This window comes from Taudactylus pleione, unplaced genomic scaffold, assembly GCF_031769625.1.
Source record: "Taudactylus pleione unplaced genomic scaffold, aTauple2 ptg000136l, whole genome shotgun sequence".
In the NCBI taxonomy this organism is placed as follows: Eukaryota; Metazoa; Chordata; class Amphibia; order Anura; family Myobatrachidae; genus Taudactylus; species Taudactylus pleione.
Window position 1 is genome coordinate 2,080,690 of NW_028284538.1, and position 24,555 is coordinate 2,105,244.

At 47.3% G+C, this 24,555-nt stretch overlaps 1 protein-coding gene across 2 annotated transcripts in view; it reads left to right on the forward strand.

Annotated features, from left to right (window-relative positions):
* The first annotated feature begins 10,400 nt into the window (after positions 1-10,400).
* LOC148522897 (anthrax toxin receptor 1-like) overlaps positions 10,401-24,555 on the forward strand; it is a 66,931-nt gene continuing 52,776 nt past the window's right edge. Inside the window, exon 1 of one of the 2 annotated variants that reach the window (XM_088473490.1) lies at positions 10,401-10,599. In XM_088473490.1, coding sequence (XP_088329616.1) covers positions 10,481-10,599 — 119 coding nt within the window. In that variant the 5' untranslated portion in view covers positions 10,401-10,480. The remainder of the gene's footprint in view (positions 10,600-24,555) is intronic. The other variant, XR_015878480.1, reaches the window with a different exon arrangement.

Sequence of the window (24,555 nt, forward strand, 5' to 3'; positions counted from 1 at the left end):
TTTTTAGAAACTTTATCTGGAAATCTAAACGCCCAAGAATTGGGCTGATTAAGTTACAGCAAACAAAAGCGAACGGGGGTATAAATTTTCCTCATATCCTAAATTATAATCATGCCGCAATATTAAGATATCTCCGTGATTGGATCCATGATCAAGATCTTTATGCAAACTCCTCGATTGAGGGCCAATTTTTAGAAGACTGTAATTTGGTGAACTTCCTGCACATGCATGATGCAGAGATTCCAACTCATATACGAGAGAACCCTCTCTTATGGTCCACGCGAAAAGTGTGGCATATCATTCGTCACCGCGGCCAGTTAAACCCTTACAAATCTATATTTTTACCTTTTATAGGGAACCCGGAATTCCAGGGGGGTAGGGCAGCATTTCCTTTCACTAAACTTCATAAAGAAGGACTGACTACTATAGGTATTTTTCTTAACATACAATTGAAACGCTCACCTAACTATGAAGAGGCGTCAGAAAGGTTCCCCTCATTTCGTATACATCTCCTTGCTTTTATGCAGGCTAAGCACTATGTGGCTTCAGTCATTAAATGTTTTTTGGATTCGGATTGGGAAAACACATTTGATATTATGCTACAATCGGAACCGGCCACAAAAAAGGCGTTATCAATACATTATTCCTTTTTATGACAACCCATACAACATGAGGTGGTGCGTACTGGAATGAGCAGGTGATTCCTTCACTAACATGCGAAATTCTTAACAAAGCTCTTCTCTTATCTCGCAATTTACTCCAAGCTATTCAATACCAGGAAATGTTCCTGAATATTTTTCATAGGGCATACCTCTCCCCTTATAGGCAATACTTGGCGGGTATGATCTCTTCGGCCTCTTGTCCTCGCTGTCAATCCGCTACTGCCAACTTGTATCATTGGGCTCAGATGTTTTCCCATTTTGAAGATAAAACTCAACCAATGTGAGAGTTTACTGCTAAACTTTCACATTTTCTAAACTCTCACCCTATTACATTTGGCCCATGGTGCCAGAACTTTCTTAGTTATTTGAGACATCATAAAAGGAGCAGGGGGACAAAAGAGAGCAGAGGAATATTAATTTGCTGCGTGGAGGAGGATAAGATTACCTATAGGTGACACTATGATAGTGATGAGGGGACCAGGGTGAGCAGGACATGTTTAGAGAAGCATTTCTAGCCAACCACTGATAACAGATATTAGATCTGTAAATCCAAAAATGACTTCGGAAGCTTGCCAGGCTTACTTTCGGCAGATGTAAACCAAATAACCTTCCTGTTGGTTCACAAGCAAGGAGTCTGGATACAATAGGATTAATACTATAGTGACAAAAATGGTTGCTAGCCACAACTGCACAGATTAAGTTTCAATATAGCTGGGCTGAATTACAGAGTCCCTGGAGTCCAGTGATGTGTGGTGAGGTCAATGGATGGGGAGACACTTATATATATATTTATTATATACAGTATATATATATCCAAACAAATAATGTGGCACTCCAAGACTTTCAAAATTTGTAATAACTGGTGTATTTAATCAATGTTGCGGGGTCCAGCACCCCTTCATCAGGACACAGAAAGGGAGCAGAGACACAGACAGAAGATGGAACAAACATGGATGGGGTAGGAATGAAGTCGTGGTTAGGCAGGGGATTATGATGGACCCTACTTACAGTACATTGATGTTTGCTGGGACTCTCTTTGTAAGAGTGTGCAAAGGGGAGGGGTGCTGGACCCCGAAACATTGATTAAATACATCAGTTATCACGAATTTTGAAAGTCTTGGAGTGCCACCTTATTTGTTTGGATGGATTAGGGGTACTTTATCCCAAGGCAGGCACCCAAGCAAGTTACCTGCCAGGCTCCAGCTGCCTTCAGAGTGCCAGATTGTGGATTATCTATCTATCTATATATAGACCGGGTAAAATCCATCAGTAGCTTTATTGCTCACCACAGGCAGGGACACAGAATATGGCAGTTTCACAGGCAAGATGTTAGATGAATTCTTCAAAACAGCAATATTTCTTCAGTGGACTCACAGGTCCAGGAGCCCTAACACTAGTCACCCCCGGGCCTATAAACTGGGTAACTATTTCACCATCAGGCTCAGTTTCACCAGTGTCTCTGCAGTTCTTAAACCAGCCTCACTCAGGTGTCTAATCAGCTGCCTTCCAGATCCTGATTGAGGCAACACCTGAACTGGACATTACACATTCCTAATGCCTTTGCTCTGCCAAACCTCATGTGGAATTATGCTAACCCTGTCACACTCCTTCCCCCTTAGCTTAAACCACCCTGGTGAAGCTAAAACACTTTCAGGCAAGCTATCTGCCTTGCCCACATCTATTTGTGCCATCCGTCCAGGTACACAGCTCTCCCATTTTCCACAGTTCGCCATCCTCACCCTTTTCCTCCTCCTCCTCCTCTAGCTTCACAATAGGGTTGCATGGAGGATCAGGCCCAACAAACCTTATGGAAAGGGCATCAGCATTGAGGTGCTGTTTCCCCGGATGATACTGCACCTCAAACTTAAATGGCTGCAAAGACAAAAACCAGCGGGATCTGTAACCAACAAAAACTCCCACCCCAACAAATAATATTTTAATGAGTCTACTGCCCACTTGATTGCCAAGCACTCTTGCTCCACAGTTGAGTACTTGTGCTCCCTGGGCAGCAATTTCCAGCTAAGGTGGAGGATGGGTTTCTCTTCCCCTTCTACCACTTGGGAAAGGACTACTCCCAGTCCCGTACCTGAGGCATCTGTCTGCAATATAAACTGCTTTTTAAAGTTAGGAGCCTGCAAAATAGTTTGTGCATGCAACGCACGCCTTAAATCCTGCCATGCAGCTTCTGCTGCTCTAGACCATAGTATCTTATCTGGGGACTGTTTTTTAAGACACTCTGTTAATGGTGCTGCCCTAGTGGCAAAATCACAAATGGATCTGCGGTAGTAACCCACTAGGCCAAGGAATGTTCTGAGCTGGGATTTACATTTGGGTTTAGGCCATGTGAGGACCGCCTCCACCTTACTGGGCTGAGGTTTTACCTGCCCTCTGCCTACAATATATCCCAAATATTTTGCCTCCACCATTCCAATGGCACACCTCAGGATTTGCAGTAAACCCATGTGCCTGTAAAGATTGCAACACTGCTTCTACTCTTGGAAGGTGTGACTCCCAGTCGGGGCTAAAGATGACTATGTCATCTAGATATGCAGCTGCATATTCCTTGTGAGGCCGCAGCAACCTGTTCATAGCCCTCTGGAAGGTTGCCGGAGCCCCATGCAAACCAACGGCAGCATTTTATACTGAAACAAACCTTCTGGGGTAGAGAAGGCTGTTTGGCCTTAGCAGCCTCAGTTAAAGGAATCTGCCAATACCCTTTTGTCAAATCTAAGGAGGTGAGATACTGGCTGTTTGCTAAATTCTCCACCAGCTCATCCACCCGGGGCATCGGATAGGAATCAAACTGTTACACTTTATTTAATTTGTGAAAATCATTGCAGAATCTTAAAGCACCTGAAGGCTTAGGCACTAAAACTATGGGATTATTCCATTCGCTATTTGATTCCTCTATGACCCCTAGACGCAGCATTTCCTCTACTGTTTAACCGATGCCCGCTTTGCCTCGGGTATATGGTATGGCCTCTATTTTATTACCACCCCAGGATAAGTAACTATATCATGCTGGATAATTTGGGTTTGCCCTGGAATGGCAGAGAACACATTTTGGTGCCGTGCTACTAAACTCACCGCCTCCTGTTTCTGGATTAAGGGTAACTTCAAAGGGTACCTGGCATTCCAGGGTTTTCTTGGCAATCAAAGAGGACTGACCAGCACTCTCTTTCCAGGGTTTTAACAGGTTTACATGGTAGATTTGCACTTCTTTCCTTCTACCCTCCTGTCGAACCTTATAATTAACAGGTTCCACTGCCTCTATAACTTCATAAGGGCCTCGCCACTGGGCATACATTTTGCTTTCAGTGGTGGGTACCAGAACCAGTACCTTGTCTCCCGGTTTAAAAGACCGATTAACCACGGTCACGTCATATCTACATTTTTGCCTCTGTTGTGTCCTATCCATGTGCTCGTTCATGAGTGGTGCAATTTGCCTTAAATGGCCATAGACTGTTGTTCCAACCCTTCTTTCAACAGATCCCTCTAGGTTACCTCCCATAGAGGAGTTCAAAGAGACTAAGGAGCTCATTCAGAGTCGGTCGTGAGCGCTCAGCGCTCACGACCGACTCGATGTTGCCCCACAGCGCATGTGCACGACGGAGCCGGCTCTGTCGTGCGCATGCACGAGACCCGGCTAACGACGGGTACTCCATCGTTAGGGGTCCCGTTGCAGACGGGATGAGCTGTCGCTGTTGAGTGACAGCTCGCCCCGTTTGCTGGGCGGGCCGGGGGCATGCCTGGCCAAACGGAGGCATTCCAGTAAGAATGCTTACCATTTGGGGGCGGCCCCACTGACATCATCAGTGATGTCAGTGGGGAGCTTCCTGCTCGATCAGAGCAGGAAGCTCCCTGGGGCTTAAGGTTGACGAGACCCTACCTTAGGGTCTCATCGTAAGCCCCGATGGTCGCGATGGTCTTGACCATCGCGACCATCACCCTTGTCGGTCGTTAGAGCTGTGGTTGTTAACCCACAGCCTAACGACCGACATGGAGGCGGCCGTTCAGGATGCAAGCGGCCGCCCTGATTCAGAGCGACCGCTTGCATCTAACATCTGCCTCTGAATGAGGCCCTAAATCCCGTAGAGGATTGGGATATCTCTCGCACTGCAACATTAGATAGGGTAGGAGTAAGATCCAATCTCGCTTTTCGTCAGACACCGACCTTTTTATCATTTGTTTAAGGGTCTGGTTAAAGCGTTCAACAAGCCCATCTGTTTGCGGGTGGTAAACTGAGGTAGTAATTCTATCCACCTTTGACAGTCGGCACATATCTTTAATTAATTTAGAGATAAAAGGGGTACCTTGGTCAGTTAAGACCTCCTTTGGTATTCCCAAGCGTGTATATAGCATCAACAATTCCCGGCAATAGTGCTAGATTTCATGTTACATAGCAGGATGGCCTCCGGGTACCTTGTGGCATAATCTACCACCACTAATATGTATTGATGCCCACAAGCAGATTTTTCCACCGGCCCTATCAGATCCATACCAATTCTCTCAAAAGATCCGGAAATGACAGGGAGGGGAACCAAGGGTGCCCGAAACCCTGGCCGGGGTGCTGCCTTCTGACAGACTGGACATTTCTGACAATACTTTTATACTGCTACATGAATGCCGGGCCAGAAGAATCTTAACTGAATACGCTGGAGAGTTTTCTCATCCCCCAAATGGCCATCCCATAGGTGTGTATGAGCCGTCCTTAACACCAACTGCTCGTGTTTCCGGGTGACCAACAATTGGTCTACTCTCTAACCCTGCAAATAAGTTACACGATATAACGAATCATTTTTCAATGGAAAGTATGGTACACCTTCTGCTGGTTAAGATGTGATTAATCTACCATTTATCTCTACAACATTTTCAAATGCATTTATCAAGTTCCCATCATTCTGTTGATCTGGGGCAAAGTCCTGCAAGGACACTTCCTTGCCAATGGGAGCCCACTGTGTCTCGCTCTCACTCCCCTCCGGTTTGCTCACCGGCCAAGGAGGGCGTTACAACCACCAAACTTTGAGACACAGCAGAGCTTGGTTCCTGGGACACCTCTGATGTGGACCTTCTGCTGTCATCATGCCACATAAGCACCTCTTGTAACAACAGAAAGTCCCAACCCAGGATCAATGGGTAGGGTGGCCTGGCGGCTCCTGTGGCTGTCACCTTCAGGGATCGCCCTTTGTTCACTATTGGGAAGTGCACTTGGGGACATTCTTCTACGTCCCCATGTACACATATAACCTTTACCAGTGATAGCACCTGATCAGCCCTTCCACTCGCACCATCAAACGAAATAAGGTTGTTTGCACCGGTGAAGTGCTTCCAGCAGCCATGCTGACCACTGGTCGAGTTGTTTTTCCAGCACTACAGTCCATCGGCTCACCCTGCTTTGGGCATTGCCAGTGCAAATGATCGGGGTCGCCCCAGTCAAAACACACAACTGGAGGTGAACTGTTAGCTTTAACAACTGGGACCTGGGTTCTAGGCTTGGGTACTGGCTGGAATCCCTGTTTGGCTTTGTTTAACTTCCCAAGAGTCAGGTACCGTTCAATCACCACCGCTAACTCCTCAAACACTTGAGGATCAGCCTGTAGGGCCCACTGTTGCACCACACGATCTTGTACCTGCACAGCATGGTCCAAAGCCACCATCTCTACTATACGCTGAGCAGAGTTCTTATGCGGCTGCAACCACGCCTTACTCAGCCTGGCTAATTTGGCCAGCTGGACCCTTGGAGCTTCAGACGGGTTTAGCCGCCATTCCTGAAACTCCTGAGCTTTGCTAAAGTAGGTCACTCCAACTCTGCTTAATATGGCCTTTTTCAAGTGCGGATAGGAGTTTGCCTCAGTCACGTTTAAATCAACATATGCTCTCTGAGGTTCCCCTGTGAGACAGGGAGCAAGTCTGGTAGCCCACTCCTCCTCAGGTAATTTTAAACGTGAGGCAATACGCTCAAAGGTGCACAGAAAAGCTTCAATGTCATCAGATGGAGTAAGCTTCTGTAACACCTCTCGCTCCTGCCGACATTTCCTCACTTCAGTTAACTCTGCATGTAATAACTGATTTTCGGTCTGCTGTCCTACAGCCAATTCAGCAAACACTTTCATCAATTCCTCCATATAACACTGCTTTATCCCTTTATGGACAAACTTAGCAGGCTTTATAAATTCTCTTGTGCAAACCAGACCCCAGCAATCTATAACATCTGGCTTTAAAACTGCACTAATTCCCTCCCTGGGCATTCAACCACATACATAGGAATTGAGCAGTTTCTATATTGTGCACAATTTGCATATACACAGACAAACTATTACTGTGAACAACTGGTGCTTTATGGCTGGCCTGCCACACTCACCTACCCAGCTGCTAGTAAAGTGGCTCAGACTCACCAAGCCGATGCGCAGTGGGTAGCATCCTGCAAAGCGTCTCACTACCACTGTGGGTGGATCCGGTCACTGCATCTGGGCTCTTGCTGCGTAGTTATTTCCAGCAAGTTCCTGTTCGGGTGCCAAATGTGACAAGAATCACATAGACTGGGTAAAATCCATCAGTAGCTTTATTGCTCGCCACAGGCAGGTACCCAGTATATGGCAGTTTCATAGGCAAGATGTTACACAAAGTCTTCAAAACAGCGATAATTCTTCGGTGGGCTCGCAGGTCCTGGAGCTCTAACACTAGTCACCCCTGGGCCTATAAGCTGGGCGACTATTTCACCATCAGGCTCAGTTTCCCCAGCAGGGCTGCCATCAGAAATTGTGGGGCCCGGTACACACAAAATAGGCAAGGCCCCCCCTCCCCGCATTCCTGGGTATATAGGGCAGAGGTGGGACATGATTTGGTGGGTAAACCAGTTTAAAATTCTCACCATTTGGGCTGTGGCGGCAGTTATTATAACTGTGGGACTGCTGCTGGACTGGGGCAGGGCAGGGAAGACAGGCTGGACTGGGGGAGGGCAGGCTGGCAGGGAAGACAGGCTGGCTGGCTGGACTGGGGGAGGGCACATGGAAAACAGGCTGGCTGGACTAGAAGGCTGGCTGGACTGGGCAGGGAAGGCTGGCTTGCTGGCTGGACTGGTGAGGGCAAAGGGAACATTAGCTGGACTGGGGGGTCTCACGAAAGGCTGGCTGGGGCAGGGGAGGAAAGACAGGGTGGCTGGCTGGCTGGACTGTGGAGGGGGCCCAGGGAAGGCTGGCTGGCCAGACTAGAAGGCTGGCTGGACTGGGGTTGGGTGCAGGGATGGTAAACTGGCCAGACTGGGGTGAGGAGGTGGACAGGGAAGGTTGGTTGGACTAGGGTAGGGAAGACAGGGTGGCTGGCTGGACTGTAGGGGGCAGGGAGCGCAGGGAACGCTGGCTGGGTTGGGGGGGATGCAGGGCAGGGTTAGCAGGTGACCTTGTTTTTAGCTTACCTCGTTTTTCTGAGAGAGAGGTGGCCTGATTGGTAGCACTGCACAATGCACCTGGTAGCAGGCAGAGAGAAAGGGCACCGGCGCTCTGACATTGATGACACCAAGGTCCGCTCCATGAAGGGCATCTAGATACTACCATTTCAAATATAGAGTCGGCCGAGAGCCAATCACAGCTTGTGGAACGGCAGCCATGTCCGTTTCGCCAATAGCTTAGCAATCCGAAAGTGTTGGCAAGTGTGCTTTATATATTGGTTCCTAATACCTATTATGAAAAAGACATCTTTAGAAAGATTTTTATTTTCATGATCATATTGCTGGTATATGGAGTGCGCTACTGCATTTTCCTCCATGATGCTCCTTAACATGAAGCTTCTGATCCTTTACCAAGATGGCTGCCATTATTTAGCCTGCGCATGTTCTGTGCCATCTGGACTGCTATGTCTGAGTGCAACAGTAGTATGCTCCGTGGGGAACGCTGCATAATAATGTGATCCTGCCTACATTCATGACCGGCTGGTCCGCTGTGTCTCCTGTATACATAACTGTTAGTATGGCTGTCCTGAAACTGTGCACTACAGTAAATACAAGGTCCTGGTTAAATTTATCCGGCTGTCGTGTCTACCAAACTTCTTTCCTCTAGTGACTATTGTTTAATAACACCAATTAACATGAAACAGTATACACATAAAGCTAGTAACATGAAATAGTACACACATAAACCTAGTAACGGCTGAGGTGTGTCGTGGGTGTTTGATCATTATACATAATCAAAACTTATCTAAAATAAACAGACAGAGACAGAAATGGAATTAAAAAGGTCAGCTATTTATTTTAAGAATTTAATTTTAATTTTATATCATAGTATGGTGGCTAGAAAGGATGGCCCCTACATAGAGCAACCAAACAATGCAAACCAAACAACCAAACACTGCATTGCGGGCGGTGTCCGCCCAGTGTATGCAAAAACCAAACACTAGGGTACTAAGCACAAACCTTCAGCTCTCCCAATCCCATCCGGAGATGGCCATACTGCCCCCGTAAAGGTGGTACAGTACTTTCCACAATTACTAGAAGGTGAGTGCACCAATACACCAACTGCACCCGGGCTGATGATAAGTACTTTCACGCCCAAAACAATAGCTAACAACAAACAAGCACTAGGGAAGGGTGGGCAGGCAGGCAAATTTTCTTCAGCAAAGAGGCCTAAAGCCTGCAAACCAAAACTTAAATAAACTCTGCAAAAAAACATACCCCTAAGGGGCCTATCCATTAGCAGATAAATTGAACGATAGAACGATATATTGTTCAATCGTTCAATTTATCTGCTATGGATAGGCCCCTTTAGGGGGTATGTTTTTTTGCAGCCTATGGGCTTCTACCGCATCTCGATGTTATTAGGGATCCGATCGGATCCCTCCCAGCATGCCCCGCGGCCGCCGCGTCACTCTGCGCATGCGCAGATGGACTCCCGGGTCATAAGCCACTGTGCAGCAGAGATCGCAAAGGACAACTCTTATAGGAAGAGCTGTCCTGTGCTGTACTGATCGCATATGTTAGTCAGGTTTGCCGACTTTCTGGCTGCCCCTTCCGGGAGGGAGCAGCCAGATCGGCATTACAGGGGGGCGTGGCCATCGTGAGGAGGCGGAACTGGCCAGGTGATGCACATTTGTGGGCAGAGCGTGGCGGGGCCACGTGATCGCGTCATTTTGGCCCCGCTACACAATGCCGATATTACAGGCATTGTGAAGCAGGGACGGAGCCAAAATGAAGCGATTCGGCGTGAATCACGTCACAGCCCCCCTCGCTGCGGGAGTTTCTAAGGTAAGTGCCGGGGGGTTAAGAGGGGTGGGCGGCAGCCGGGAGGATTGCCTGCCTTCCCAGGAGGTCGGGAGCGTCACCTGATTTTCAGGAGGCTCCCGACCAAATCGGGAGGGTAGGCAAGTATGATGTTAGTGCATATGCGATCTGTACAATTGCGATGTCCGGCGGTAAGTATTACTGCATCCCGCCCTGTGTGGTAGAGCATTTAGACTGCCAGATTCAATAAGGCAGGGACTGGTGTGAATTTTACATTCTCTATAAAGCGCTGTATAATAGGATAATAATATTGTGGCTACTATATTTAATAAAGTTTCCCTGCCTACAATAAAGTTCTATTTGTTTTTCATTATTTCCCCATAGGCAAGTGTCCTAAGCTGCAAAGCACTCCTGTGTATCTCTGTCTCTTTGTAGTGAATTAGTTAATATCCTCTCCTCCCTCTGGGGTTTGGGCAGCATAGACATTCCTCTCCTCCTCCCTTACATCCTCTCCTCTATCCCTCCTTCCCACCTCTGCCTGCTGCCCCCTCTCCTCCTCATCTTTCCCCCAGTCCTGGATGAGGAGACACAGGGAAACTGCTGGGCTATGAAGACAATGATCCTGCTAGCCTTTGTGGCCCTCCTGCCCCTCTTGTGCCAGGCCCAGGAGAATGAGGGGCAGAGATCCTGCGATGGGGCATTTGATCTGTACTTCATCATTGACAAGTGAGTGGCAGAGAGTGAGTGTGAGGGGAAGGCGTACAAGCAGCCAGACACAGCAACAAAGCCAGAGCTTGCAAGACATGGGATGAGAGTATGAGAAAGTCTGACAAAGTGTATGAGTACTGGCTCCAGCTGTAGGCAGAATAATTCCCCTGTAAGAAATTTCTTACTGGCACTTCATTTTTAAAGTGGTGGCCGCTGAGAAAGAATCCAAGTTACAGCAGTGTGATAGAAATATATAATGATATAGAGTGGGCTACAGGAGACCTACGAAGCCAAGAGAGGGACCAGTGATGATACAGAGATAGTAGTGATGATGGGCTAATATAGCAGAGCAGGGGTGTATCTAGGGGTCCAATCTCCCCTGGCAAAGTAAGGGATTTGCACCTTTCCCCCCCCCTGCCCTGTTGGCAGTTAGTAAAAATAGACATCATGGTGGCTGTATGGGCGGTGGTCGCCCCCACCTCCCCTCCCTCGTTGTCCAGCGCTGATGCTTCCTGCTGAGGGATCAGCAGCAGCACAAACTTTTGACAGACAGAACTGGCCGCAGGTAGCACTGACGGGCGGCTCGGTTGCTCCCCCACCAGCCTGCGCCCCTGGCGAGTGCCATCCTGGCCAATAGGAAGATACGCCCCTGAGCAGAGGTATAATCATATGGGACATGTAGCATAGATAGAACTAATGGAACAGCCAGAGGGGGGTGGGTAGTAATCACCAAGTCAAAACACAGAATAGAGAGAGCTACAGTGAGTATACTGATTGGCGACAGCGTTAATGTTGACTTAGCAACTATTTCCCAGATAGATATGTTACTCAAATGTGTGATATAAGAGTAAAAAGTAATCCAGAAGTGCAGAATCTGGTCATTACTGAGGTATATGCATAAGTAACAGTAACCACCCAAGAAAGATCTCAGGAGAATTCCATTATGTACAGTATTGTAGCCTGTGATGCATAATAGAGGAAACGTTATTCAGTAGGAGTGAGCGCAATCAGACAGATGTTAGACACAGACAGACTGTCAACAGTCAGGCCTGCCCCTAAGACCTTGTAAGGCAGAACCTACAGTAAGTAGCACAGGGGTTGGGGTCTTATAAGCTTTGTTGTTTGCAGTAATTTGAAAGAAGGTGACAAAACATCAGACAAAGTAGAACTGTGTGTTGGGAAGCGTATTATTACTTATAAGTACAGGCGTTCACTTTGTAAGAATCAAATGCACTTGAAAGGCGACACTACTGAGGAAATAAAGTTTTTCTGACAAAACTGTAATGTATTTATTATGAACCAGCGATGGACGCTTTAACCCGCATAATGCCAGTGTGGTCTGCAGTGAGACCGGCTGTGGAATCCACGTTGTGTTGGTCTTGGGACAGACTGCATAAAACTTTCTTTGTTAGATTCCTGCATTAGTGACCTGGTGCTGCGTCAGCAACTATGCTGCTGTGTGTATCTGTGTCCACCCCAGCCTCTAACACACACCACAGGAGGCAACTAGCGCTGTGTGTATCTGTGTCCACCCCAGCCTCTAACACACACCACAGGAAGCAACTAGCGCTGTGTGTATCTGTGTCCACCCCAGCCTCTAACACACACCACAGGAAGCAACTAGCGCTGTATGTGTCTGTGTCCACCCCAGCCTCTAACACACACCACAGAAGGCAACTAGCGCTGTGTGTATCTGTGTCCACCCCAGCCTCTAACACACACCACAGGAGGCAACTAGCGCTGTGTGTATCTGTGTCCACCCCAGCCTCTAACACACACCACAGGAGGCAACTAGCGCTGTATGTATCTGTGTCCACCCCAGGCTCTAACACACACCACAGGAAGCAACTATGCTGCTGTATGTATCTGTGTCCACCCCAGGCTCTAACATACACCACAGGAGGCAACTAGCGCTGTGTGTATCTGTGTCCACCCCAGGCTCTAACACACACCACAGGAGGCAACTAGCGCTGTGTGTATCTGTGTCCACCCCAGCCTCTAACACACACCACAGGAGGCAACTAGCGCTGTGTGTATCTGTGTCCACCCCAGCCTCTAACACACACCACAGGAGGCAACTAGCACTGTATGTATCTGTGTCCACCCCAGGCTCTAACACACACCACAGGAGGCAACTAGCGCTGTATGTATCTGTGTCCACCCCAGGCTCTAACACACACACCACAGGAGGCAACTATGCTGCTGTATGTATCTGTGTCCACCCCAGGCTCTAACATACACCACAGGAGGCAACTAGCGCTGTGTGTATCTGTGTCCACCCCAGCCTCTAACACACACCACAGGAGGCAACTAGCACTGTGTGTATCTGTGTCCACCCCAGCCTCTAACACACACCACAGGAGGCAACTATGCTGCTGTATGTATCTGTGTCCACCCCAGCCTCTAACACACACCACAGGAGGCAACTAGCACTGTATGTATCTGTGTCCACCCCAGCCTCTAACACACACCACAGGAGGCAACTAGCGCTGTGTGTATCTGTGTCCACCCCAGGCTCTAACACACACCACAGGAGGCAACTAGCGCTGTGTGTATCTGTGTCCACCCCAGCCTCTAACACACACCACAGGAGGCAACTAGCGCTGTGTGTATCTGTGTCCACCCCAGCCTCTAACACACACCACAGGAGGCAACTAGCACTGTATGTATCTGTGTCCACCCCAGGCTCTAACACACACCACAGGAGGCAACTAGCGCTGTATGTATCTGTGTCCACCCCAGGCTCTAACACACACACCACAGGAGGCAACTATGCTGCTGTATGTATCTGTGTCCACCCCAGGCTCTAACATACACCACAGGAGGCAACTAGCGCTGTGTGTATCTGTGTCCACCCCAGCCTCTAACACACACCACAGGAGGCAACTAGCACTGTAGACTTTCTCACAGCAACTTTACTTCTCCATAAATGAATCTGTTTGTTTTACATATAATTCTGTCTGGCGGTTTTGCTATTAAAATTGATTGAAGTTGAGCATATATTTTTATGAAATATAAAAAGTTGATAAACTTATGAAGGTGTTTTGTGTTTAACACTGCTTGTGCTTATTCCTTTTCTTGCACGTATTGCAGCTAATACGGTTTTTCCACTAAAGTCCAGCCAAGGATACTAAATACTAAACACAGGTTTCAAGCTGTGTCACAGCAGCTTGAACCCTGTTTACACCGCAGGATGGGCCCGGGATATTGCCGGGGCTTACCACTGGCAGCACTTGGAGATTACATCATCACCAAGCCCCGGGAAATGTGTCTGTCCCTATGCTGTGAATGGGACATGGGGCAGATGACCCAGGATACCCGTTTCCACTGAGCTTTACCCGAATCTTATCCACGTAAAACCCTGCTCAAGACCCGGGTCAGTCGAGCCTATTCCATTGACAGGGCAATAACCCAGGTTTTAGCGGCGTAAATTAAAAAAAAAAAAATCACTTACCTGTCCGGGTCTCCGCGGCTCCCGGCGGCCTCCCCTCTCTCTTCTTACTGGAGAGGGGGCTGCTGGGACTCCCGGGGGCTGATGGGAGGAGCAAAGGCTGCTGGTAGATGTAGTTCTCCCAGCGTCCATTCCGGGGGGGCCACACACACCGCACAGGGGGTCACACACACACTCATGCACTCATACACACACACACACACACAGTCACTCATACATACTTACATACAGCACACACACTGACATACTCACCGCTGCTGCAGAAGAGCCGGCTCCCGACGCTGGATGCAGAAGAAGATGAGAAGACAGCGCTTCGGAAGGTGAGTAATTAAGGACTAGTTAAGCTACTTGGATACTTCCAATTGCTTAATTAGTCCTTTGGGGAAGGGGGAGGGTGTCAGAGCAAGTACACGTGATTTTTCCTAAGAACATTGATTTCTGGAAAAATCACGTTTGCTCAGGAGGTGCGCAAAAAAAAACTTGCGGCGCGTGTTTTTAAAAAAAACACGCACCTAATAGAATAGCAAAAAACCCCCACCTGCAGGAAATACCTCACAGGTGCAGGTTTTTGGCTTTTCTCGCAGCCTTTTGAATATGCCCCATAATTTATTAAACCTATTGTCACCTCTTGATATAGGGGCGATTGTTTGCAAACCTATCATCCTAAGACAAGAAGGGTCATTATTATGTTTGACACTAAAGTGTCAAAGGACACTGTGTGAAGTGTTTTGATTAAGGATGTTCCTCCTATGTTCCTTAAACCGAGTTCTTAGAGGTGTAATGGTATGTTCCACATAGAATAGGCCACAATCACATGAGAGAATATAGACAATAAATTTAGAGTCACAATTCATAAAGGAGTTTAGTACATATTTTTCCCCTGAAAAAGGTATATTGAGTTCTGTCTTGAAATTAGCCATTTAATGCTGGTTTGTTTATATTCCTTCATTTTGATTTTGTCTAATTTGTTGCTGTGTGTTTTTGTTGTTTTATCCAGATGGCTAGGGGCTAGAATAGTTTTAAGTGACCTGTTTTTACGAAAAGTAACTCAGAGATAAGTAGGTAATAGATCGCAAAGTATATTATCTTGTTTCAATACACTATAGTTCCTGGATATGATCTCTTTGATTTCCCTAAAGCCATTGTTAAATTTGCAAATGAAAACCAAATTCATATCCTTCTCCCTATCAGAATCTGGAGTCTTATATCTAGTTGATTTCATTGGACACAGAAAGGTTTCTCTGTCTAGTCTCAAAACCTCCATATATGTTTTTTCTAATAATATTATTTCTAATAATATTTCAGGATAACATATTTGTTTAAAAGTTTCTAACATATCCTTGGCTTGACTGGAAAACATATGGTATAATTGGTACAATTGGTATAATTCGATGTAGTTATTTTCCCTTCATGAATCTGAAGGGTTAAGTTGAGAAAATTACCCCGGTTTCTATACAAAGAAGAAGTAAAGTGGAGATTATAAGAATTAGTGTTAAGGAAAGTGACAAAGGCAGTGGCTGAAACATGATCCTCGTCTGAAACAAAAAATAAATCATTATAATGGCCATAGAAGATCAGGCTCCGTTACCCTGGGGCCACCCCACACATGAGCTTCCTCAAAGTTGCCCATGAATAGGTTGGCATAGCTGGGAGCGAACCTGGTCCCCATGGCTATTCCCATCTCCTGGAGATAGTGCGTATCAAGAAAAAGAAAATAATTGTGAGAAAGAATAAAGGAAGAACATTGTAACAAAAAAGTCTGGTGTTCCTCCCTGAGGTCTCCATCTGAACGAAGTCTTTGACCAAGCACTTCCACACCTTTATGGTGAGGAATGTGAGTATATAGGGCGGTAACATCAAGGGTTAAAAAAGCATAAGAAGGCTTCCATTCAAGCTTGCTGATTTTATTTAGCATATGATTGGTATCCTTGAGATGTGACCTGAGGGAGCTAACATGAGGCTGAAGAAAAGAATCTAAATAAAAAGAAAGATTAGAGGTTAAAAAATTAACACCAGAAATAATAGGAAGATCGGGGGATAAGGTAAGTGACTTGTGAATTTTAGGAAGAAAATAAAAGTTTCGAATGGTAGGGAATTGTGGTAATAGAAACTGGTGTACGTCTCTAGACAAAATCCCAGAAGTGGCTGCAGTGTCTAATAGCTGTTTGAGTTCTAATAAAAAGGAAGTGGTGGGATCTTTCTCAAGACTAACATAAAAGGTAGAGTCACTGTGACCGGATGGCTTCCAGCCTGACTCCCGATCACAGGTTGGGGTTTCGACCCCCATTGGATCTTGGGGTATCAGGGATTCCCGCTTACCATCAGTGACCGCCTGTCACTGACTCTGCCCACTGTGCCGTGGGCATGTAATGATGCTGCCACCATCGGGCTCCTCCTATCGGCACTCAGAACCACTTACGAACACCCAGGCTCCTACCCCGGCACCTGGAACCACTAAATGCTGAGTAAGCGCTGACTAACTGTGGACACACCTCCTATTTGGTTTCGGCTATTCCCACCAGATCCCTCACAATGGACCTGGCTCTGCATGATAGGGGGCAGAGGGTTTGAGTTTTGGAGATGCCTGACTCAACCCAGAACAGTAGGAGAACGGAATAGCGTTTGGCGCAATTCTGTTGGTCGCAGGGTACACATGCAGTCGAATAAAGGCAAAGGTGTTTATTGTGCAAAGTCTTAAAAAAGACCCTCCCTTCTGATGGAAGGGCAATATCAGCATACAAAGATTTTTCAGCAATTCTTCTCCACAAAGGATAAACAAAGATGTACAATTTTACCAGGCATGAAGCCTTCTTTTATGCTACTCCAAAACACATTACCACAGGTGGTAAGTCCGGCCTGGGTACCTCTTAGCCAATCAGTTGCACACATAGTGCTGAAAGTGGCCCAATGCCCAAGCAATTGCCAACCACTGGGTTCCAATTGTGGTATACCCCACCTCCCACTGTAGCAGAATTCTGCTCAAACAGGCCACAGGGTGCTCCTGCTCATATGGCCCTTCCAGGCTCTGTTCTGCTCCCAGTTTGTGCAATGATGCGTTAGTTTGTACCACAATGTCCTGGTCCTGGAATTGCGCCATCTGCACTGGAGCTGGTACCAGAGACTCCTTCAATGACTGGAATGCCAACTCACAAGCAGGTATCCAGTCCACTGACTTGGGAAGTTCCTCCCTAGTCCAATCTGTAAGGGTTGTCACTACAGTACTAAAGTCAGGGACAACTCCTCCGTAGGGCCTTACAGTTTCTAAAGTCAGTACCTGTCTTGGGGTTGTGGTCCGGTGACAGGCTCTGATTGCCTCTACCCCCACTGGTCTAGGCCTACCACTGTCTCCCTCCACTCTATATTCCAGGCACTGCACCTCTGTCATCTCCACCTGGCATCTGTCGGCACTAACTGTCAGACCTGCCCTACTATCCTCCTCCAATGACCTATGACTAGGGGAACCTACCCTGTCACCTAGGTCTTCTCTCACCACCTTGTCCGCTACCTGTTCCACAGTGATGGTGGACAGATCACCAGCCTCTGAACCCCATGTGGCACCCACCACGGTTAGGCTGCGTGTCTTCCCCGATCTACTTGGCACAAGCAGGGGACCTTGCTCTCTAGCTGGCCTATCCCCTTCTACCTTCCTGGCTACCCTGTACCTTAACCCTTCCCGCCAGGTCACACTCACCGCACCATCCCTGAAAGGCCGCTGCCAACTGGGCACGATATGCCTTCTAGAGATGGGTCAGCAAGCTGAGCTTCCCTGAACTCCTGCCTGTGGCCCTCGCTTCCTTCTAAGTAGGGACAGTCTATAGGGGGGTAGGGGTTGGGATCACTAGGGTCAGTCTGGTTGAGGTCAGTCAAAGGGAAGTCAGTGTGGTCACTCATGCTCACTGCCAGAGTTGGAACACCACTAGGGACAGGAGCATCACTGGGCACCCCTACAGGATCCAACGAGCTGGAAACAACATCCTCTGCGTTGCAAAAGCGAGGCAAAAGGCATGCTGGGTAGATGTGCTGATCTAGAGCTGATCTGACCACAGCTGTAGCACCCGGGTTGGAGGATGCATGCTTTGGGGAGCGATGAGTAGAAGAGGGGTGTTCCCCTGGTTGTTTAGTCCATTGGGGTCGGCTGCTGATCAGGCGCTTCTGCCCTTGTCGCCAAATTGCCACACATTTGTCCGCTATCTTCAGCCATCTTCAAGCTGGGTGGCTCCCAGTCTAGCACCCACTCCTTCACCTCTGGGGTGCACCTGTGGTAGAACTGCTCTTGGCACAGCAGATCAATTAATGTGCCCCAGGTAATGGCACCAGATCCCTTCACCCACTTCACCACGTACTGCCTTGGCTTGGTGGCAAACTGCTCATGGGTGCTGGTAGGGTTCTTGGGCTAGTCCCGGAACTTTTTCCTGTAGGACTCAGGAGTGACAAAGTTTCGGTGTAGGGGGGCCCTTACGACTTCGTCATAGTCACCGCAGTCCTTGGTGGCCACTCCTTGATAGGCCTCCAGGGCCTCTCCGTGCAGTGTGGGCACTAGGTGTCTGACCCACTCCTGCTTGGGTAAATCATGTAGTTTACAAGTCCTTTCAAATACTTGCAAATGTCCATCAATGTCCCCATCACAATCTGCAAACTTGGCAAACTGTATATGATCTGATCCCTGTACAGCAGTCTGCAACGGTGCTCAGGGTACCACGGCCGGTGGTGCGCGCTCGTCATGCCACATCCGAATGATTAGCATACATTCCTGCTCCGTTGCCCTTTCTCCCAATTCCGCTAGCCGATCCGCTAGGGTATCCATTCCGCCCCCCTTGGAACGTTGGGATCCCTGCCATGCTTGGGAATGCTGAGAAACATAACTGCTGTGAGAGGGGGTGGGACTTGTTCCTCTCACCACGTTCTGAGGGGCGTCCGTTGTTACGCCGGCTGCACTTTCCACCTCCGTCTGATGCAACTCCATTTCACTGTAGTCTGTCATCCTGCGCGTTCTCCTGAACTGCAGTTACTCCTCTCCTGAGTAACTTGGCTTCTCTCATCGGGTGAACGAAAAGCCGCCTGGGAAGACGGCACTAATAGGTGGGATGGGATTATCAGCAGTCATCTTCAGACAGTATTACCCACCATGCCTGCTAGTGTTCCTCTCCATCCTGATAGGATCATTATCATATCAACTTTCAGCACTCAGTGTACATACAGTATAGGGGCACCGTAATCTCTTTGTGAAAATGTCTGACAAATGCTCAATGGTAAAAGAAAGATTAGGAATATGTCAGAATAATTAATTGATGTGATGTGATCTGATATTCATCTTAGTCCCAGTGACAGATAAACAGAATGTAATTGGTGATTGGTTAGAAAATGTAATTGCTTTGTTACTATTATTAAACAAGCAATACGTTTTTATTGAACATATTTATCAAACAGTCACTGTATATAATATAACATTTGTAGAATGATTAGCTGTATCAAGGCCATACATTAAATATCCATCATACACAGCAGTTACATTACTAATATATATCCATGGCACACATTTACCAAGCAGTGTATAGAGGGCCTGATTCAGCATGGATCGCTATTCTGCTTATACGCACGCACCGCAGTTGCATTAAATGTTTGCATACACATTGTGTTTGCATCCTGACATAAGGACGCCCACTTTCCCTTTCATCCGTATACTAGGGGAACATAGCGAAACCATCTGTAACACTGAGTAACATCGGACCCATATGCACACTTGCACAAGCCCTGACCTTACTCAGAAATTGCTACCAGCCACGCACGCTATCAGTGTTTTGGCTGCTTATAGCCATGCAGTGGATAATTTATGCACGCCCCTGTAACGGCGTTGAAACGCACTGGCACACCTGCTTTCGTCCGACCACCCCTCCTCGTCATCACCCACAAATGGCAATTCCTGTCAAACTCTCAGCCATGGGTCTGCGTAGCTTCTGAAAATGCAGTTCCCTTCGCAATTGCTAGTTCGCGCACTGCGATGCATATGCATGCGCAGTACGCAACAATCGACCGATAGCATACCTCCCAACATGACCCTCTCCAGGAGGGACACAATGCTCTGGTCCTGGACTTCCCTGGTAATTTATGATTGGTGGCGACTCCACAGGTGAGGCTGCAGAACAGTCCAAAATTCAAATAGGGGAGTCACACCAACTGCCAGTGAGTCCCAGCCAGTGATGTTTGGCAGCGCGTGAAATGACAGTTGGTGTGACTCCCCTATTTGAATTTTGGACTGCGCTGCAGCCCCACCTCTTACCAGGGAAGTCCAGGACCAGAGCATTGTGTTCCTCCTGGAGAGGGTCATGTTGGGAGGTATGTTGCTATGGTAACTGCTCCACTTCTCCACTGCTTGCTACATCTACCCATGGGCAGTAAACAACCCATACAGTGGCCTATCTATAATGGGTGCAGGGTGTGTGGTACCCAGACAACCCTACGATCCAAAACACGGGAGAGCTGAGATTGCCAGAAAGATGACTTCTGAGTAACCAGATGTTCCATCAGCGTGTGAAAGTTAGGTAAAAGGCTGGAAGTCGCAGCGCTGTTGTGCACAGAGGTTTTCCTCCGTCAATCTGTTGTACAAAAATAGACACAAACAACTTTGCAGCAGACTGGTACATAAAAGAGTCTGCCTGAAAATTCCTTAACTTGCGTTAATGAACTAAGCAGGGATCACATAGCTCTTTCCGTGTGTTGCAGGCTGCTCCTCTAGTACCACTAGTGATGTCAGTGGGGCCGGCCCCAGACGGTAGGCGTTCCCATCTATTTACTGGTCTCTCTACTCCCCGCAATCCATCTATAAGCAGTTATAGACATCATTCCTTGGATTCCAAAATAAGCACATACATGTATGGGAGATGCGATATGCTTACTAAAAATATGTGAATTAAAGGACTTGGAGTAGTTTTTTACAAAAACTGCTCCATAAGCCCTTTAATACATTTCAATAAACTAAAACAATGTTAAAATGGTGTGAAAATAGGACCCTTAATGTGAGCAGTGTGTATTTTTCCTTCAAATGTTGCAGTTGTTCATTAAAGCAGAGACTGTAAAAGTGTTTCCGCCTGAGCCCCTAAACACTTAAGTACAGATGTGCGCTCATACATCTATCCTCCTTGCGCTACAAGTCGTGTTACACATAACGCGTGAGCGCTGTGTGACTTGGTAGCGGCAAGCATCTTTTCGTGCAACGTTTTCCCTTTAGATGGGACTTATTTAAACAGCGATACCAATAGGATGCACAGGCAGCTTTTGCTGATTAAAATGATATGTGGCATGCCTATATGCTGCTTGTTACTGCTGGTGTATCTGCATGAGAAATGCTACATTACAGTGTCAGCGGCTGTAACACGGTAACGTAGCATCTCGCATGCGGATACACCCGCAGTCACACACAGAACATAGACATGTTGCATATCATTGTAATCAGCAGAAGCTGCCTGTGCATCCCACTGGCACTGATGTGCAAATAAGACACATTTGAAGGAAAATAGCTCCTCAAAAAGACGATTTGCGCCACGGCATGGTGCGACTAGAGGGACTGTTTAACGCGCAAGGAGGTTAGATGTATGAGGACAGATTTGCAGACTACAGACCCCACCCATGGTCTTGAAAGTTCTCCTTTCTGAAAACCTTTGATTATTGTGTTCTTAAGCAAAATGAGTGAGCCCACTCCCTTGGCTGAGAAGCAACCCCACACATGAATGGTCTCAGGATGCTCTACTGTTGGCATGACACAGGGTTGATGGTAGCGCTCACCTTCCTTCTCCGGACAAGCATTTTTCCAGATGCCACAAACAATATGAAAGGGGATTCATCAGAGAAAATAACTTTAACCCAGTCCTCAGCAGTCCAATCCCTGTACCTTTTGCAGAATATCAGTCTGTCCCTGATGTGTTTTCTGGAGAGATATGGCTTCTTTGCTGCCCTTCTTGACACTAGGCCATCCTCCAAAAGAACTTTTGCTATCAGCGCTAACAATAATATACTGCAAATTTATGTGCAGCAAATAAAACAAAGGGGATTTTGTCATGATTTGATCAAAGCATTTAAGCCTGCAGCCCAGCATCGTAGATGTATAGATGTGTCCCTCTGCATCTAGGAAGTAAGTACATTTAGCTATAATGTAATGATGTGCTGGGCATATATGCTAGTGTTAGGGACCTGCAGAAAAATGGGGTCACTTGATGCTGGGCTGCAGGCTTAAATGCTTTGATCAAATCATGACAAAATCCCCTTTGTTTTATTTGCTGCACACACATAAATTTGCAGTATATTATTGTTAGCGCCGATAGCAAAAGTTTTTCTGTTTTGTATACATTTATGGCATTAATATTGCCATGCTGCTGGTACCATGTATGATATGGGTAAAACCGAGCGCGGGCATATTTCTTTTCTGTTTCATCCTCCAAAAGTCTTCGTCCTGTGTCATGCCAACAGTAAAGCATCCTGAGACCATTCATGTGTGGGGTTGCTTCTCAGCCAAGGGAGTGGGATCACTCACAATTTTGCCTAAGAACACAGCCATGAATAAAGAATGGCACCAAAACATCCTCCAAGAGGACATTCTCCCAACCATCCAAGAACAGTTTGGTGACTAACAATGCCTTTTCCAGCATGATGGAGCACCTTGCCATAAAGCAAAAGTGATAACTAAGTGGCTCGGGGAACAAAACATCAAAATTTTGGGTCCATGACCAGAAAACTCCCCAGACCTTAATCCCATTGAGAACTTGTGGTCAATCCTAAAGAGGCGGGTGGACAAACAAAAACCCACAAATTCTGACAAACTCCAAGCATTGATTAGGCAAGAATGGGCGGCCATCAGTCAGTATGTTGCCCAGAATTTGATTGACAGCATGACAGGGCGAATTGCAGAGGTTTTTAAAAAGAAGGGTCAACACTGCAAATATTGACTCTTTTTTTGCTAGCTTCGCCTTGTATACATTCGACATCCGCGTTATCGCCTGTTTTACAGTTGAATAGGGCGAAAAGCAGGAATGCGCATGGAGAAAACATCGCGTTAAAACAGGCATATTCATTCCGCTTTTCGCCGGACAGCACTTTTCGCGGTTAATTGAATTCAGCCCTTAGGCAGAGAAGATGGAACCTGGGCATCCCAGCACTGAGTAACTACAGACAAACTGCATGGGACACTATCGCCTTTGTCACTAAACCCAATGCTTTCAGGGCCTGATTCAGAGGTGGATGGTAATGCGTACGCAGCCGCGCATTCCCACGCTCGCAGATGTGTAAATATGCTAATGTTTGCATAAAGACGCCCACTGCTGCCTTCGTAATTGCATGCAAAATCCCAAACACGCATAAATATCGGAAACATAAATATCGGAAACATCGAAGTACATCGGTGGCCATTTTTCCCCCAAGGAAGCTCTTCTGCCATGCAGGGCTGCGTATGCACTTGCAGTGGCTAATTTATGCACGCCCATGAAACGGCATTCAAACGCCCAGACGCGCCTGCATTTCCTTAACCACACCCATCAACAACAAATGGTCACTTCCTGTCAATCAATCTCAAATTGACCTTCATGGTCTTCGTGGAATGCACGGCGGTCGTTACATAATCACACAGCTGCCTTTGCACACAGCGATGCTCAGTCTGCGTGCGAATTGCAATAGCGCCCCCCTCTGAATCAGGCCCTCAGTGTCATCCCTGTCAGGCTCCCTGTCAGCATTTGGTCAGCATGTAATCAGTGTGTGCCAGCTGGGATAGTGTCCCATCCAGTTAGTCTGTAGCTACTTAGTACTAGTACTGTATACCCGGGTAAACCATCCAGTCACACTTATAGCCTGTACACACTAGACAATGTCTAGTGTGTACCGACTTTGTAAGCGACAGCACCCGACGGTGTGCTGGCATCAGCAAGTGCAGCATGGCCCTCGCTAAAAGATGTCGACCGTGCAATGTCGCTGATGATGTGTGAGTGCACGCATCATCAGTGACATGGAGGGTACACACTAGACTATGAAGTCTATTTACTAAGCCTTGGATGGAGATAAAGTGAACAGAGATAAGGAACCAACCAATCAGCTCCTAACTGCCATGTCACAGGCTGTGTTTGAAATGACAATTAGGAGCTGGTTGGCTGGTACTTTATCTCCTTCCACTTTCCGGCGGATCGGACGAGATATCGTCTAGTGTGTACCCGGCATTAGCCTTTACATGGTGGCAAGTTTATGTCAATATTTCACTTAGATATTTAATTTACTTGCAAAACTATGAATCTGTACAGTAGCTCATTTCACACCTTTTATCCGGAATCAGTATTATATGCCACCGGCTGAAGTCCCAACACTGGAAGCCCGCCTCTGGTGCAGAATCCCGACAGCGGTAGGTAAGTACCCTAACCTCCCCTCCCCCCCTAACCCTCTCTTGGTGGTGCCTAACCCTAACCTCTCCAGGGGGTGCCTAACCCTAACCTCCCCCCGGTGGTGCCTAAACCTAACTCCCCCCTTCCCCTAGGCTAACCCTAACCCTCCCC